The sequence below is a fragment of the Aptenodytes patagonicus genome, chromosome 13 (assembly GCF_965638725.1).
Source record: "Aptenodytes patagonicus chromosome 13, bAptPat1.pri.cur, whole genome shotgun sequence".
Taxonomy (NCBI): Eukaryota; Metazoa; Chordata; class Aves; order Sphenisciformes; family Spheniscidae; genus Aptenodytes; species Aptenodytes patagonicus.
In genome coordinates, this window is record NC_134961.1 from 13699040 (window position 1) to 13715219 (window position 16180).

At 37.4% G+C, this 16180-nt stretch overlaps 1 protein-coding gene across 1 annotated transcript in view; it reads left to right on the forward strand.

Annotated features, from left to right (window-relative positions):
• The window catches only part of SMG1 (SMG1 nonsense mediated mRNA decay associated PI3K related kinase), a 69027-nt gene that overhangs the window by 11095 nt on the left and 41752 nt on the right, over positions 1 to 16180 (forward strand). The window contains exons 3-9 of the mRNA XM_076351321.1: positions 3404 to 3559; positions 8648 to 8784; positions 11637 to 11695; positions 12457 to 12670; positions 13495 to 13620; positions 13715 to 13787; positions 14461 to 14558. Coding sequence (XP_076207436.1) covers positions 3404 to 3559; positions 8648 to 8784; positions 11637 to 11695; positions 12457 to 12670; positions 13495 to 13620; positions 13715 to 13787; positions 14461 to 14558 — 863 coding nt within the window. The remainder of the gene's footprint in view (positions 1 to 3403; positions 3560 to 8647; positions 8785 to 11636; positions 11696 to 12456; positions 12671 to 13494; positions 13621 to 13714; positions 13788 to 14460; positions 14559 to 16180) is intronic.

Genomic DNA, 16180 nt, shown 5'->3' on the forward strand with positions numbered 1-16180 from the left:
ATGAAAAAAATTTGTATTCTGATTTTTTTTTTAATTGCCAAATACAGGTATCAAATAGGAGGATTTTTTGCTTGCAGAGTCACTTTTTAGACTATGTAAATCTTCAGGCAGGCCAGACTCCAAAAAAAAAAAAATCTCACAGGAATATTAGTGTGGGAGTTTCTGTTCAGGAGCCTAAAAAGCGTTCGCACTCCCCCTACTTCTCTGCCCTGTAACTAACTGTAAAGAATTGCTACATCTTAGGGGAAGTTACAGCTGGGTGTGCTGATGCAAATTTATTTTTTTATAAGTAGTAGGTACTGTTAGTTAGAGGCAGGAGTGTGAAATACGTATTTAATCTGCATACCTTGAGAACCTTAAGATTTGGTTAACTTTAACAGAGAAACTGCTTAGAAAGTGAGTATATTTGTCAGTGTGTTTGCTAGCATGGAGAGTCTTACTGTGTTTCACACAGACTGGCATAGTAGGTTATTCTCATACTTTGAAGTGTACTAGTATTTAAAGAACGTACTGGCAGTATAGTGAAATAGTAAGTTTTGGACAAATTCAGTAAGGTAGTTTGAAGTTGCTGGGAAAGTGCCATTTGAAAAGAAAAATGCACCTCTCTCTCCCTCAAGTACTGTATCTTACAGGGCATGTCTCTGCTAGCTCAGCACTTTAACTATGCTATTTTGTTCAGGTGTGACTTGAAAAGAGATGATTAGGATATTCTGTACTGTAAAACCAAATTCTGAGTATCTATAGTTAATTTTTATTTTTGGAGAAATTGTAAGCTTATAGATGCAGAATAGTTTCTTTGTTTACTAAGATTTTTCAGTTAATCTGTTGGAGTCTGCCAGCATGGAGTTTTCATTTTAAAGAACTTTTCTATCCTGGATAATGGTATGTCACAAGTACCTAGAATCCTTGAGAAGAGATTACACACACCACCACCACCCCCCCCCCCCCCCCCCCCAGTTTCTGGTGTTGATGATAAAAATTACTTCCAACTTGATAATTTCTTGAAGTTGTTCAGGTTTGAAAACCTCCAAGGATGGGAGGTTCTGCAGCCTCTCTTAGCATCCTGTTTAGTGTTTTACCACTCTCCTGGTAAATAATTGTTTTCTCATATCCACTTTGAATTTCCCTTGCTGCAACTTATGACTGTTGACTCCTGTCCTTTTGCTCTGCATCTGTAAGATTAGTCTGGCGCGTGCTTTTTTTTTTTTAATAACCCCTCACATTAACTAGTGGAAGACTGCAATTAGATCTCTCCCCTTGGTCTTCTCTCCTTTACTTTATAAAACAAGACAGGGGAGTTGGTAGATTTAAGTTTTTAAAACTAAATAGAAGGCTCTTGGGTTTTTACTTAGAGATGAGATGTTCTCCCTTCCTGCAACACTTTCCTCCCTTTTGATTTGTAACTATGATGTGCTCAGAGTCCTTACTGCTAAAAAGATACTGCACTAGTATTCGTATGTCATGGTATCCGCATATTTATGCTAAAATTAATAACAGTGACATAGCTGATCACATTCTTATTTGGTCTCAGGTTTAACATTTAAAGGGAAATGAATAGAATTTGTATATATTAGGATTTTCAAAAACTTTTCAGACCAGGAGATAACTGGACAGTTATAATGTAATATTTACAGCCTTATTGCCAAAAAACCTGATTGCCCTGCTGTTTTTTTAATTACTCTAAATGACAATTTGTTTCATATTGTTACCAAAGATGTACCATCTATATGTCAAATGGGAGAATATAGGTTTGTGTTGAATTCATTTCATATAATGTCAAATACGCTGTAGCAAATACTACGTGCCTTTGCAGACAACCAAAAAAGCTGGGATATTTTGTGTGCTAGAGGGAAAGTATGAAATAACTTTAAGAACTCTGATAGTGTATGGTAGTATGTCTATTTTTGATAGTTGATGTTTGTGGTCTTGAATGCATGATTACCTGACATCTTCAGTTAAACTACTTTCTTTGTTGCTTTGAATTTTAGTGATACACTTCTGTTTAGTCATAAACATAATTATTGCTATTAGAAGTAATTTCCTTCATAGGACAGTGTTGGTTTGTTATGACAAAATAATGCTAAGATGGCATACATGCTAGTTTATGTTTAAAAATTGAGTGTAATGTTGTAAATCCAAATATACACAAATTATCTTTACTGTAACTGTAATTAGTTAATTACAACTGAGACTTTGCACAGGATTCTGTAATGGTAGGGTAGTCCCGTGTGTATAGAAATACACAGACTTCTACTGGTAGTTCACAGCTTCTTTTTATCAAAAGCTTTGCCTTCAAGATGACATTCTTTACATCTACTAAGGTCCAGATTCACCTTAATGTTTGAACTTTTTTTTTAATCTGTCCTGTAGTCTTGTTAGGCTGCCTCTTTTTACGGAGAGCCACCTCTCCTTTTCCCCAGGCTTGCTTTTATACACTGATGCAGGTGGAATTGTGGAAATACCTTTTCTGAAAGAAGTCTTGCATATCTTTTGTTGTTCTGGGTTTAATTTTATTAGTTGATTTTTCCCTGTCTCAGGCAGGGAAGGCACTTTAGAAAGCTGCCTGCACAGCTGCCTGGAAGGTGAGCTCTAATACATTGAGTGAGGTATGGGGCAGGCTCAGGGGACAGTTTCACTTCTGTACAGTACTGCAGAGGAAGAACCTGCCCCTCAAAGTGGTGTGGCAGACTGGAAAAATCTTTGGTTTCAACATTTGAGTATGTAAATTATTGTGGATCTAGGAGTAAAAATAATTGAATTACTCAAAATGACACTTTTATTTCCATTTTATATTGTTACCAAAGATGTACCATGTGTATCTCAAATGGGAGAATGTAGGATTGAGTTTAATTAATTTGAGATAATGTTAGTATTAGTGTGGGGAAAATATTGACTGTTGTATGTTTAGGGAGAGTTGTTCAATCTGTACATATAAATAATCTGTGACTTTTTAAAAGCTTTCTCTTTTTTGGCCATTTTATGGAGCCTGTGTGGTGGATTTATAACAAAAACAGAGTGGAAATTTGATGTGCATAATCAAGGAGCAAGTAAGTGAATGTATCTAGCCGTATATACTAGCAGTTTGACATGAAGGGCCTTGTAAAATACAGGGTCAAAAGTAATAAGAAAACCCCAAATGCAACAAAATCTATGTTAAACTTCATTGCAATAGTGGTTTTCTCATATGCTTAAAAAAAAGACTGATTAGATTCTGAATATGTGACCTGGAAACTTAAAGGGCATAATGAAACATTTTTGCATGTGAAAGTGAAAAGGGAAGCTAAAGAAGGTGGTAGAGGATAGGGCTGCTAATTTGCATATGAATTTAATAACTCATAACATACTACCTTACTAAATATATGGTCTGATAGCCTGTTTTAATCTCACATTGGTTTTTCCACAGGTGGCTACAGTGTCAATGGAGGATCTGGGGAAAATACTTATGGTCGGAAGTCGTTGGGGCAAGAGCTGAGAGTTAACAATGTGACCAATCCTGATTTTACCAGTGTTCCGCATGGGAATCGTGCTTTAGCCACAAAAGACATGAGGAAATCACAGGGTAAGGATACCACAGATTTTCAGGAAAGGAGGATGACTTTTTGGCAACCTCTCTTGTGTTCAGAATATGAAAAGAAGTTCACTACGATTAGGCAATCTATATGGATTTTATTTTTTGTGGTATATGATTAGATGATGTTGATGGAAATTGTCGTCATGTATTTACTGTTCCGTGCATTGAGGCTTCCTCCATAGGTTAGGCAGATCTCTCGACTATATGGCTTATGCTATCAATCTTTCACTTTCCTTTTAAATAGCTTTTGAACCCTTATTCAGGTTAGCCGAATTTGGCTCAGAGATCAAGGGCTCCAAAAAGGAGAACTTGCTCTCAGATTTGTTGAAAATTGATGCCTGAGTAAAAAGTTGTTAATTAATGAGTCCTTAGCGCAGGAAAACCTGCAATGGTGAGCTCAACTGTTATCTGTTCTCACTGGCCTGCAGGTCAACTAGTCATCACATCATACCAGCTGATTAGTCAGTAGATGTGTACTTCTGAACCAGCCACAATTCATGCTCGCTCTTGCTCAGCTGAGGATTAGAGGCCAAGGAGGAACTGGAGGCATCATAAGAATGTGGGCAAGGTCTTGGGAGATACAGTGAGAGGAAATCTGGAGTTGCAAGAGGGTGCAAGAATGCTGGGCATGTGTTTTTGAGAAAGAAGGCTTTACTTTTCCCACTATTTGGGTTTAAATCATAGTTTAAAAAAAAAAGACGGTTATTCCAAGCACTTTTGAATGAAAGTAGAAACTTTATGACTAAGCACTGTCATTTATTGCATCACTTAGTATAAGTGGTAGTTGAGCCACTGACAAAAACTGTGACTGCTTTATGCCAGGCACATTATAAACATGTGAGGACACAGTGTTTCTCCTCAGGGATTTATATTTCAGAGGAGACAAAAGGTGAAAGAAGAGTGTTTAGTGTGCTTTGCAGGTGGAAGAACTGAAGTGCAAGTTATGGGTTAAACTCAGACGTTATAATCCCATTCTGGTGTCTTGATATAAAAATTATTCAGTCCTTTTAGTGTCTTAAATTATGTCCATGTAGAAGAAATAGAGAATTGTCTAATGGAGAACTCTGTAAATAATAATTCTGGTAGTGGCTTGTGCGTGAATTTACTATTAGTTAGTACTGGCAGAAAATTCAGACTGTTCTCCTAGGTACGCGAGCACCTCTAATCCTTAAAATGTTAGTAACTATAATTTTGGATGACTGAAGTTGCTGCCTATGACTTGTATGCTTCTGTATGTATTCTGTCCTCTAGATGTCAGATTTCAAGAGTTTCTCCTTTTTAACTGGGCTGTCTTTGTGATTGTCGTAGGTTTCAGCAAGTCATTTTGATTTTTCATATCTTCTTCAAAATACAGTGGGATTATATTGCAACAGGATCTTATTTTTTAAATTCTTTTATATTTTCTTGTTTGTTAGTGTGTGCATTAAGCAATTTTTAAAATAGTCATCTTCTGTGAGTGAGTTAGCATGTGGCTAAGACCTTGCTGATTTTTCACAATGTGGAAGACGTACAGGTGTTCATTAACTAGTGCTTTGATTAGTATAGCTTCAGTCATGCTCTTGGTTAGGTTTTTAATTCTTATTTTTAGGTTATGATTATGGCTCAATGGACAGGTAACACTTACTCTTTTAGGGAGTAATACCAATGTTCATCAGATATTAACTGAATAAAAACAAAGCTGCTTTTAGTAGAGTTTTGAACAGTACATCTCGTTCTAGCAGCAGTTAAATGTACGTCTTATACTAGTAACCTTGGTGGTGGTAGTTTTATTTATACAGTTCTGGTTTTAGGATTTTTTGTATGTAGAACAGCACAACCATATTTCAAAATAAATTAGTTTTCCATGAAGAGATTACAAACAAAAAGATGAACGCAGAGAAGACAACACTAAAAAGTTGCAAGTTGTGGATTTAATTAATTCAAGGCTTATACTTACTGTTGACTTTTCGTCTAACACTGAAGAGTCAACCAACATTTTTAGGGACAGGAGGGGCGTGTGTGTTTTTATGGACCTTGCAAAGATCTGGAATATCTTTATAAAAAGTTATTTAGTAAAAATAATTTTCAGTGTTTTCCAAACCACTGTGTCCTGGTTTGCCCTTCAAGAGCAGTATCTAGTGACCTAATCCAGCTGTGCTGGTGTAGCTTCCCATGTGCTTGCTGAGTGGCAGAGATCACTGGGAGTGATGGAAGAGATGTGTACTTTGCGTTCCTGGTCCAGGTTAGTGTTGGTAGAGTGCAGCTGTAGGAATATTGCAGAATAGACTTCTCTCTTTCTTATGAGGCACATCTGTTGTCTTGGAAAGGACTATATTATGTGGTGGCCAATGCACTGGATTATTCAAGGACATACTCAAATTGCTGTTTTGAGAGGCTTCACATGCAGACAGTCTAATAGTGAAATAAGTGTGTGTAGATTCAGTTCAGCTTAAGCTTTCAAGGATACATTCAGTAATGTAGAACCCAGTACTTTCCTAGCAGAAGAGTTTTCACATGGAATTATTCATGAATAGCAGTTGCACTTTTTATTTTGTGTACCGTAGTCTGTGTTAATTTCCATTGTAACCAAGCTTTAAAAGAACTTTAATTCTTGTTTGCATATGTTTTGTTTCCAAACTATTCCATTTGAACTTTCAAAAAAATATTTTTTTTCCTCTGGTGACCTTCTACTACTGCCCAGGTTTTAAAGAAAATGGTAGACATGGTACACCCCCGGGCAGGCTGCATCCTTCCTGGTAGTCCTTTTCTTTCTCTTCCAGGGCTGATAAAAAATTTTTTGGGTGGCTAACTGTGCTAGGTCCATCTTTCTGAAGTTTGGCTATGTATTGACCATTGGCAGCCAAGCCTTGGACTACAGCTGCTAGCTCAACTCTGGGCAGAAATACAAGGAGATCTTCAGATGCAAGTGATCATCTAGCAGGGATTGTAGTTATTAGTCTGGCACCGTCACTCAGGAAGTCTTCAGATACTGCTTCAGAAGGTGTCTTTGCTGAGCATGATTCCTTGTATGTTGCTCACCAGACATGTGGCTTTTTGTCCACTACTGAAGACTGTGGCTTCCAGATAAAGCAAGGGAAAAGAAACTTAATTCTTCCTAAATGGATATGTATGCCTTAGTCTTCTGTAAAATCAGTAACATCTTCAAAGAAGAGCTCTTCATGCCTGTCAGATAACATCTCAACATGTCTTGTGTGGTGGTTGTAGCTAGGAACAAAACGTGGATTTGATCCTTCAGACTCTTACTGCTGTTTTTAAGTTTGCTAAGCCTGCCTAATCCTTCAGAATGTCAGGTGTCTTCAAAATTAATTGCTTAAACTGATGCCTGGCAAGAAACAGGCCTATTTTATTCATACTCTTTTTTAAAATTCAAAAAATAAAGACATGAAAATAAGGTTGATAATATTCTTCATGACTATAATACAGAAGTCATGTTCTCCTGCAGATGATGTCATGACCTGTAAGAGTTACTGGCCTGTGGGTGGGTTCATAGGATTCTGTAATACACAAGGACACAAAGGGTTTTGTTTCTTAAACTTCTTTATTACAAGTTACTACAAATTACCACTAGTAAAGCAAGTATATACTTATTACTTATATGCACACCTATATATATTATTTGAAGTGTTACCGGTACAGCACTCACCAAACTTCTCCCAGGAGTGGGGCCAATTGATGACAAAGTCTCACTTCAATGATGATTTGCATCACGGAGCCTGCAGTCAGTCAGGCGTCCCCAGCGAGGGTCCGGTCTGTCCAGGAGATCTTGTGTAGCGAAGTCGTTGCAGGGGGAGCTCTCGGATAGAAGCTCCATTTTGGGTAGAAAGGGAGTTATTTTTATATTGTTAGAGACATAAGGGGGCGTAGGACACAACTGCCTGGAGCCACTAGTAGCTTTTACTAACTACTGTTTTTCACCTGGAACGGCCACTAGATGATGCCTGTTTTCTATTTTCTCAGACCAATGTTTGCTTTCCCAGTCTGTTTTTCCAGCAGGAGCAGCGAATAGCTGTTGCTGATTCCTGCTTTCCCAGGATGTTTTCCACCATTACAGTCTATTTTTCACCTTTCCATACAATAAGTTTGTTGTAGCAGTTTCTTGGTTTTGCACTTATCGAGGTTATCTCGGGATGTCTCAGGTTCTTAGGTACCCAGCTGCCCTTCAAGGATGCTCTAAGTTGCCAGGCTGGGTTCCCAGGCTAGCAGTTCCCGGGCTGGCAGACATCATCTTCTGTCAGTATTTTTCCATTATAACCAAGTTGCCTTTATGGCTGCTCGCATCAGATGACCGATGTGCAACATACCAGAGAAAAAAGCTGTCTGTAGTTGTCTTGGGTGTTCTCCTGAGAGTCATGGTGACCAAGAAAACCTCATCATGTTCCATGAATCCTCTTATTTCAATCACCATGAAACATCTAACGTTAAACTCTTCAAAAGAAACTTTGTTTCCTTTTTGCAAATGAGGGAAATAAATTATTCATATGAATTCATTGTAATTGGTACCTAAATCAGGTAAACTGAGTTGTGACCTTCACTGGTATCAGTAGTGCAATTGGTCAACTTAAATGAAATGTTTTCTTAGGAAGATGCTAATTCTCCTATATTGTGATCCACTTAAATCAACAGCCACTGCACCTCTATGTGGTGTATATTTTGTTCCTCAATAGAGGAAGATTAGATCTATTTCCTTTCAAAGCAGAACCCTGCTAGCTATCAGAGGACTAGTCATTAGTAGTAGGTCTGATTTTAACCTTACCACACCCCTTTTAGTTCCATTTGTGTAGAAGGGACTAAATCTAGGTTTTTGTGTAGAAGTAAAACAGTTCTGCTTAGTTCTGAATGAGTTTTACCCAGGTACTGGGCTGTCCGCTGGAAGAAATGAAATATTTTGGTAGCTAAATTAGATTTTACATTTAATTTTCCTCATATTAGCTTTGAAACAAATCAGGATTTATTTTTTTACTTTTTTCTCAAATTACTATTATGACTTATTGAGTCCACAGATACACATTTCAGACAATACGGATGTTATTGATCAAATGCTGTAGAGAAAAGAAGTAATTGCCTTTTCTTTTTCAGAGCGATCGTTGTCTTATTCTGACGAGTCTCGACTGTCAAATCTTCTTCGGAGGATTACTCGGGAAGACGACAGAGACCGAAGACTGGCTACTGTAAAGCAATTGAAAGAATTCATTCAGCAACCAGAAAACAAACTGGTTAGTAATTTTTACTTTTCCATAGCACTGGAGTATTTCTCGTTTTATAAAACTGTCTTTTTAAAAATCTGAATATTGGGATACGTCTGCGAGGAATATCTTACATACAAGGAATTGCCTTCCATAACAAAGGAAAGTGTATTCCTGGATTGCCTGTCCTTTTTCCGGCATTCAGGAAATTTTTTATTGCTTGATTACTTATGACGTATTGCCTCAAAGCAAACTACTGAATACATGGGCTGTAGGAATAAATATGGCATGCATATGGGGTTCTTTGACTGGTCTTAGCAATATCCTCTGGATCCTTCAGCAAGGAAATAGAGGAAAAAGGAAGCAAAACGTGTTGTTGTCTTGTTCAAGAACTGTTTCTGTATTTTAAATTAAAAATATGCAGATATTTATAGTCTTGTGAAATGCTTAAGAGTTACTCAGCTTTCTAGCTAAACACCTTTGTATGTTGATTCCCTTTTATGGGAAGAGAACAACATAAGTCTTTGTTTTCATTACATCTTTGGGTTTTTTAATGGGTTGCTGGACTCTCCAATATCCTTAAGTGTTTCTTAAGGATCGGGGGGGGGAAGTATCCCACTGTGGGTATATGTTTTTAATATTACTTATTTTGAAGTGAAGTATTAAGAGTATTTTGTCTGACACATCTTCCCCACTGTTTTAGAGAGCTTAGGAGTTCTCCAAGTATTGAAAAAGCAGGAAGTGATGGTTTAATACCCTGCCACTCATTTACAGGCATGTTGTGGTTTAACCTCAGTCGGCAACTAAGCACCACGCAGCCGCTCGCTCACTCCCCCCCACCCGGTGGGATGGGGGAGAGAATTGGAAGAGCACGAGTGAGAAAAACTCATGGGTTGAGATAAACAGTTAAATAATTGAAATAAAATGATAATAATATGATAATAATAATAATACACAAAGCAAGTGATGTGCAGTACAGTTGCTCACCACCTGCCGACCGATGCCCAGCCAGTCCCCGAGCAGCGGCCCCCCCCCGGCCAGCTTTCCCCAGTTTATGTACTGAGCATGACGTCCCATGGTGTGGAATGTCCCTTTGGCCAGTTTGGGTCAGCTGTCCTGGCTGTGCCCCCTCCTGGCTTCTTGCTGGCAGGGCATGGGAAGCTGAAAAGTCCTTGACTAGTGTAAGCACTGCTTAGCAACAACTAAAACATCAGTGCGTTATCAACATTATTCTCATCCTAAATCCAAAAGACAGCACTGTACCAGCTACTAGGAAGGAAATTAACTCTATCCCTGCTGAAACCAGGACAAGGCAGTGCTGTGATATTTCAGTTGTGGGTTATGTGTCTATCCATATTTATAAGTTGTTGGTTCATTCTCTCATTATGTATTAATTAACCAGTGGTAATTGTGCTCTTTTCCAAAAGGCGTGTCACTTAAACATTGAGACTTTTCTATTCTGTGCACCTAGGTATAAGCAGATCATGTGCAAGCCTAGCTAATGCTTTGGCTTTCCTCTGAAACAAAATCCTTGTTAATACAAGGGTTTGGGGAGTAAATGCTTTCCACAGTTATTCCAGTGGTGTTTTTTTAATTACTTCCATTATTCTCAATGCAATTTTTTTTACCCAGTTTTTTTTGTAACTGCATTGTATTTAGGTTTATTGGTATCTCATAACATATTGGAATTGCCATTCTAATATCTAACTTAGTGGTGACAAACTTTCTACTTGTTAGTGGTCAGAATGTTAAAAGTTTGTCACTGAGAAACTTTTCTTTAAACTTCTTCAAGCTTGCTAATGAGAACAAGATCAGATGTCGAGTGATATCCACGATGCCAAGCCTAAAACTTTATAATGGACACTGTTAACCTAGCAGTAACTCCTGCAGTTTTTGACACTATTAAGTGTACTTTAACAGGGTTCTTTTCATTCTCAGGGTTGAAATGCGTGTTAAACAAAGGAAAGTAGTGAAAGTCACTAGGCAGTGGCATTGTCATGTAATGGCATCATGCTCCAGCTTCTAAATTGTATAGGTGCCCTCTCCTGTCTCTTCTGTAGCCTCTTTTGCAGATATTGGGCACATTTTAAAAATGTCCTTGTGAGTTCTGAGAGGCCAAGCATGTGGACCTCTTTCTCTTCTCCCCACCCCCAAAAGAGTGATGTCGCTCAAAACTTAACAACAAAAACTAGATAACATCCACTGTATTAAACATTAATATCTTTCTGAAGAGAACAAACCTTTTTATTAACTCATCAAGAAAACTTCTTGTTAATATCTTATACAGTTGCAGCTAATGTATTATTTTGCAACCCAGCTCACTAATGTGTTGTGGGTTTTTTCAGTGCATATTAGGAAAACAAGTATTTCTGGTTATGTTTACTGAGAAGCGCTCGTTCATCAATAATGTTTCATCCCCCAAAATAGTACTCCGTTTCTCTGAAAGTCAGGATTGCCTAAGGAGAAATTTTAATACTTCAGATTGTATTATCTCATCAATTAAATACTCTGCTGATACAATTGATTATTAGTATAGGAGACTAGGTCTTCAGTAGGCGCTACTGATGAGCTGTATGGCGAGTCTTACGTTTGTATGTAATGTCATCAGCAAGAACTAGACTTAGAACAAACCTTGATAGCAGGCTGCCAGTGTATTTTTGTGGCTACTGTAAATAAATATGAAATATAACATGTAGGATAATATTGCAGTATTGCTTAATATAGTTCATGCTAGTCTGCAGTGGCCATGGAAAGCACAATAGCATTCCATTAGCAAACAGAATTGGTAGTGGTGTTTTTAATGTGGGTGTAAACAGGACCTAGTTTGCAGAAGTTATCGTGCCGTTATTATGCTTATGCCTTTTATGTATCTTATATTACAGGTACTGGTTAAACAACTGGATAATATCCTGACTGCCATTCATGATGTACTCAATGAAAGGTAAGCTGGAAAAACTAAGCAGTTTGAAGGCTATAAAGAGAAAAGTAATGACAGCATTAGGTTTGGATTTCAGTATAGAAATGGAATGGAAGGGGAAAAGGTTGAAAGAAATTCATTTACTAATTTTGCATGGGTGTGACATTGCAGTAACAGGATTGAACTAGGGGAGAGTTAAGACTCTTAGGCATATCAACAATACTGTTAGACTGTTTAGAGTACACTTCACACGGAGAGAATTTGAATGCACAAGTGTGACTTTTATGTTGTAGGTAGTATGAAGTCTATCTCAGCTACGTTTAATCACCTGGGTGTAGTAGTGCACTGCTGTGGTTGTCTGGCTTGCAAATTGAACTTAAGTTTTTTTACAACCTGATCTAATTCATTTACATCCCACTAAGAGCATATGTAGAGGGAGCTCAGGTGTGTGTGGGGGCTTTTTGGTGTTTAGTTCAGTGTTATTACCCAAAGTCAGCTGTATGTTAAGAACTTTCTTCCTTGGATAGTGTGTTGCAAGTAGAACGGCCTATTTATTGCATACTTGTATTCAAGTTGATTTATTCCATAGAAATAATATTTCACAGAATTTTCAGATTATTTATTTTAGCTTCATCACTGCTGCCATCAAGTAGGAGAGAAGCAGCTTCATTCGTGCATATATTTTTCTGCTTTAGAAAATGTTTCAATTTGTTCATGGTTTCTTCTGTTCTGCTCTCATGTCTGGCGATTCCACATTTTACTTTTTTTTCCTCCCAAAAATACAGTAGCAAATTGCTTCAAGAACTGAGACAGGAAGGAGCTTGCTGTCTTGGCCTTCTTTGTGCTTCTCTGAGCTATGAGGCTGAGAAGATCTTTAAATGGATTTTTAGCAAATTCAGCTCATCCACAAAAGATGAAGTTAAACTTCTTTATTTGTGTGCAACCTACAAAGCACTAGAGACTGTAGGAGAAAAGAAAGCCTTTTCATCTTTAATGCAGGTAAGACTACAAGTTAAAACAGGATTATTAATGATTTTTCCAGTGCAATGCTTGAATCAACTTTTTTAAACTGGAATGAACAATAAGTAATGCTATGTTGACATAATAAGTAAATATAATTACAACCGGGAGGGAACTTTCTAACTAAATGGGATTCTTTGATTCTGATTACATTAGAAAGGAATGTCAAGTCTTTGTAGGATGATATATATTTTGATGCGACTTTTTAGTATATATTGCAGATCCAAGAGGAAGAATCTTGTTGAGACCAAAAAGAGAACTCAGGTGGAATGGTACCCAAAACCCAACCTGTTGACTGCTTTGAGCTACCTCCTGTTTACAATTTCTAACTTGAATTGTAATTAGATCTGAGAGGGAGTAGGATGTGTGCAGACAAATCTGGTCTCCTGGTTCAAGTTTTAGGGTCTGTTATTTTGGGTGTAGAACAACTATGTCCAGGTCTGTGCTCCGATTTAATATTTACTTTACAGAGCCAAAAAGCTTCAGCAGGAGAAATGGGAGCTTAGAACAACTAGTTGTTCTGTGGCTAAAGAACGAAAGAAAAGTGTGTCCCCAAGCCTTGAACCTGGGTCTGCCATATTTCAAGCAAATGCCCACATGAAATGATTGTTTTCATGCAGTATATGTGATCCTTTTTACCTTTTTCATTCCTGCAGAAAGAGTATTGAGATGTTTCTGTTGTTTCAATCAAAGTAGTTTGCTGAAAAGTGTTCAACACTGAATAAATCTGTGTCTAATAAAGTAATTTTTCACATGTTGTTTTAATGAAGTGAAATGTCTAATGGCTTTGCTTTACTTTTTAGCTTGTAATGACCAGCCTGCAGTCCATTCTAGAAAATGTGGATACACCAGAGTTACTGTGCAAATGTGTCAAGTGCATCCTTTTGGTGTCCCGATGCTACCCACACATTTTCAGCACCAATTTTAGGGTAAGCTTACTTTGTCCTCTGTATTTTCTTTCTCGCATAGAAATGTTGGTGCAGAAAATTGTGTAATGAACCTTTTTTCAAAATTGCTTTCCAGGACACAGTGGACATACTAGTTGGGTGGCATATAGATCACACTCAGAAACCTTCACTGACGCAACAGGTGTCTGGTAAGTTTGGCCAAAGAGTCACTAATGTAGTCCACTCTGGCGTGCAGATGATGCGGGTTTACTTACACGAGTCTGGTCCTACTGACATAGAAGTTGACATAAAATCAAAATGAGTTTCTGGCTACATAACAAGAGACTTTGTTCCCAATTTTTTAGTAAATTTGCATTTGCCATTTTATGCTATATCTGGAAAACTGGGATGCTTTATTCAGGCTACATCTAAACATCAATTGTTTTGTGTAACTTTTTAACAATTTTTAAGTTTATAGATCTTTATATTCTCTGTGAAAGAATACATTTTCTCCTATGTACTTCTAGAAAATCTTTGTGGTAAAGATACTGTACTGGCATTTGAGAAATTGGGAAACTTCTTCCTATAGCTAAAGCAGTTGTCTTGGAGTTATTCACAGCAAGTCTGTTATGTTTTGCGTGTCATAGTCCTAGATTCTGTCCTTTAACTGTTTAACTGTTGTGGGGCAGGACTGAACCTTAAAATTAATTTGTCAAAGGGACAAAAGAAGGAAATACAATTTATATTTATGTTAAAATTTTTATACAGATGACCTTCTCTTACCTTAGCAACTTTTACCTCAGCAATATGCAACTAAAATTTCATTTTTTTTTTAATGTTACCTTGTTCCCCTGTTTTAATTGCCCTGGTATTTTTATACAGGATGGCTGCAGAGCTTGGAGCCCTTTTGGGTGGCTGATCTTACTTTTTCTACCACACTCTTGGGTCAGTTTTTAGAAGATATGGAAGCTTATGCTGAGGTAAACAGGACTTTATAGTATATACCAGAGTTAACTGTTGTGGATTTCTTAATAAATCCACAGCTGTGATTCTTATGGATGTATTACATTTGTAGAAAATAAAATTATATGGTTTTCCTGGGGAAAAGAGGATCAAATTACAGAGTATACATAAGGCACGTACAATGACAATTCTACATGAATCTTCATGAACTACTTAAATAGTATCATAGCCAGGCTTTCAGCCATTGTTGATTGAGAATATCATGTTATAATAAAAATAAAAACAATTAACCAAACAGGAATGCCTTGATTTTTAAAAAGCTGCAGTGAAGACATTTCATAGTCTTTCCTTGGTATTTTCTCTAATTGTCCAACTTCAGAGTTTTTCAGAAGTAGTGACTACTGGGGGGAGAAGAATTCTTAATGCTTCCGTAGATTAATGGTAAATCTCTCTTTTTTTAAATAAAGTAACGGATTATATTGTGCACGAAATAATGCAGCAGGAACTGATAGAAAACTAAAGTATATTCATTTAACATACTTTGTTTTGACTTTGTAACCTTTGCTTAGTTAACAGGGCATAGAGTTTATCTGATGCTGTCATTAAAGGAGGAGTTTTGGTTTTGAGGGGGGGAGTGTTGCCTTTTTCTTAAGGTATATGTGTTCATATGTATATATGCTTATAACTAGATTATGCTGTATTATATGTGTTAACATGCAGATCCTATAGGTGAAATTGTACTTCAGCATAATCTGTTTCACTCAAAGCAGAATAAATAACTTGATTTTATTAGTGTACTTATATGTACACCAAGGCTTCTGATGGTACAGCTTTAAGAGTTAGGATTCACAGATGTCTTTGGCAGTGTCAAGCCCACAGAAACCTGTGCTGCTGTGACTGTAGGCACACGGTTGAAGCTGATTAGTGAGTGCAGTAAGTTGCTGCTTATCAGCTTGTCTGCTGAACTGGACAATGTGCGTATTCTTAGTCACGGAAGAGTTTTAAGATAACATGCATTAATTTAAATCATGGAGGAGGTGGTTCCAGCTACTGTGTTTTTATCTCACAGTGGGGTAGACCAAGGCTGTATCTATACTAATGAGATCAGCACTTCTGGGAATGTTCCCAGGCACTGATGCTAGCTGGCATGAAGTAGCCTGCTAGTAAACTCATGGTCTCCAGATCAAGGTAGCTGCATGTAAACAGTGTGATCGGAATGGCCACTTGAACATCCTGACTCCAATTTGTGGACAGGAATTGTTTGGGAGAGTGGTAAAAGTGTGCAGACAACTGTAGTAACAGCACAACAATATGGATGATCAAGTTCCAGGGGCCAGGAACATCATAAGCCTCTGTTTTAATTTACAAGATATAGTCTGAGTACTCTGTTACAGTGGCTAAACGAATGAGCAGCATCTCGTTACTGCTCTGTGACTTGCTCATCGTCATTGTGTGCCTATATCCCATCTTCGTATGTGAAATTAGAGATATTGGATAAATATATCTGTAATTGCATAGTATCTACAATATGTCTGGAAAATAGATAGATGAAGTATTTTCAATCTCATATTTTGATCTTTTATGTGCAAGTATTATAACTGTTAATGATGTGTACTGATACATAAAACTTCCGTGCTGT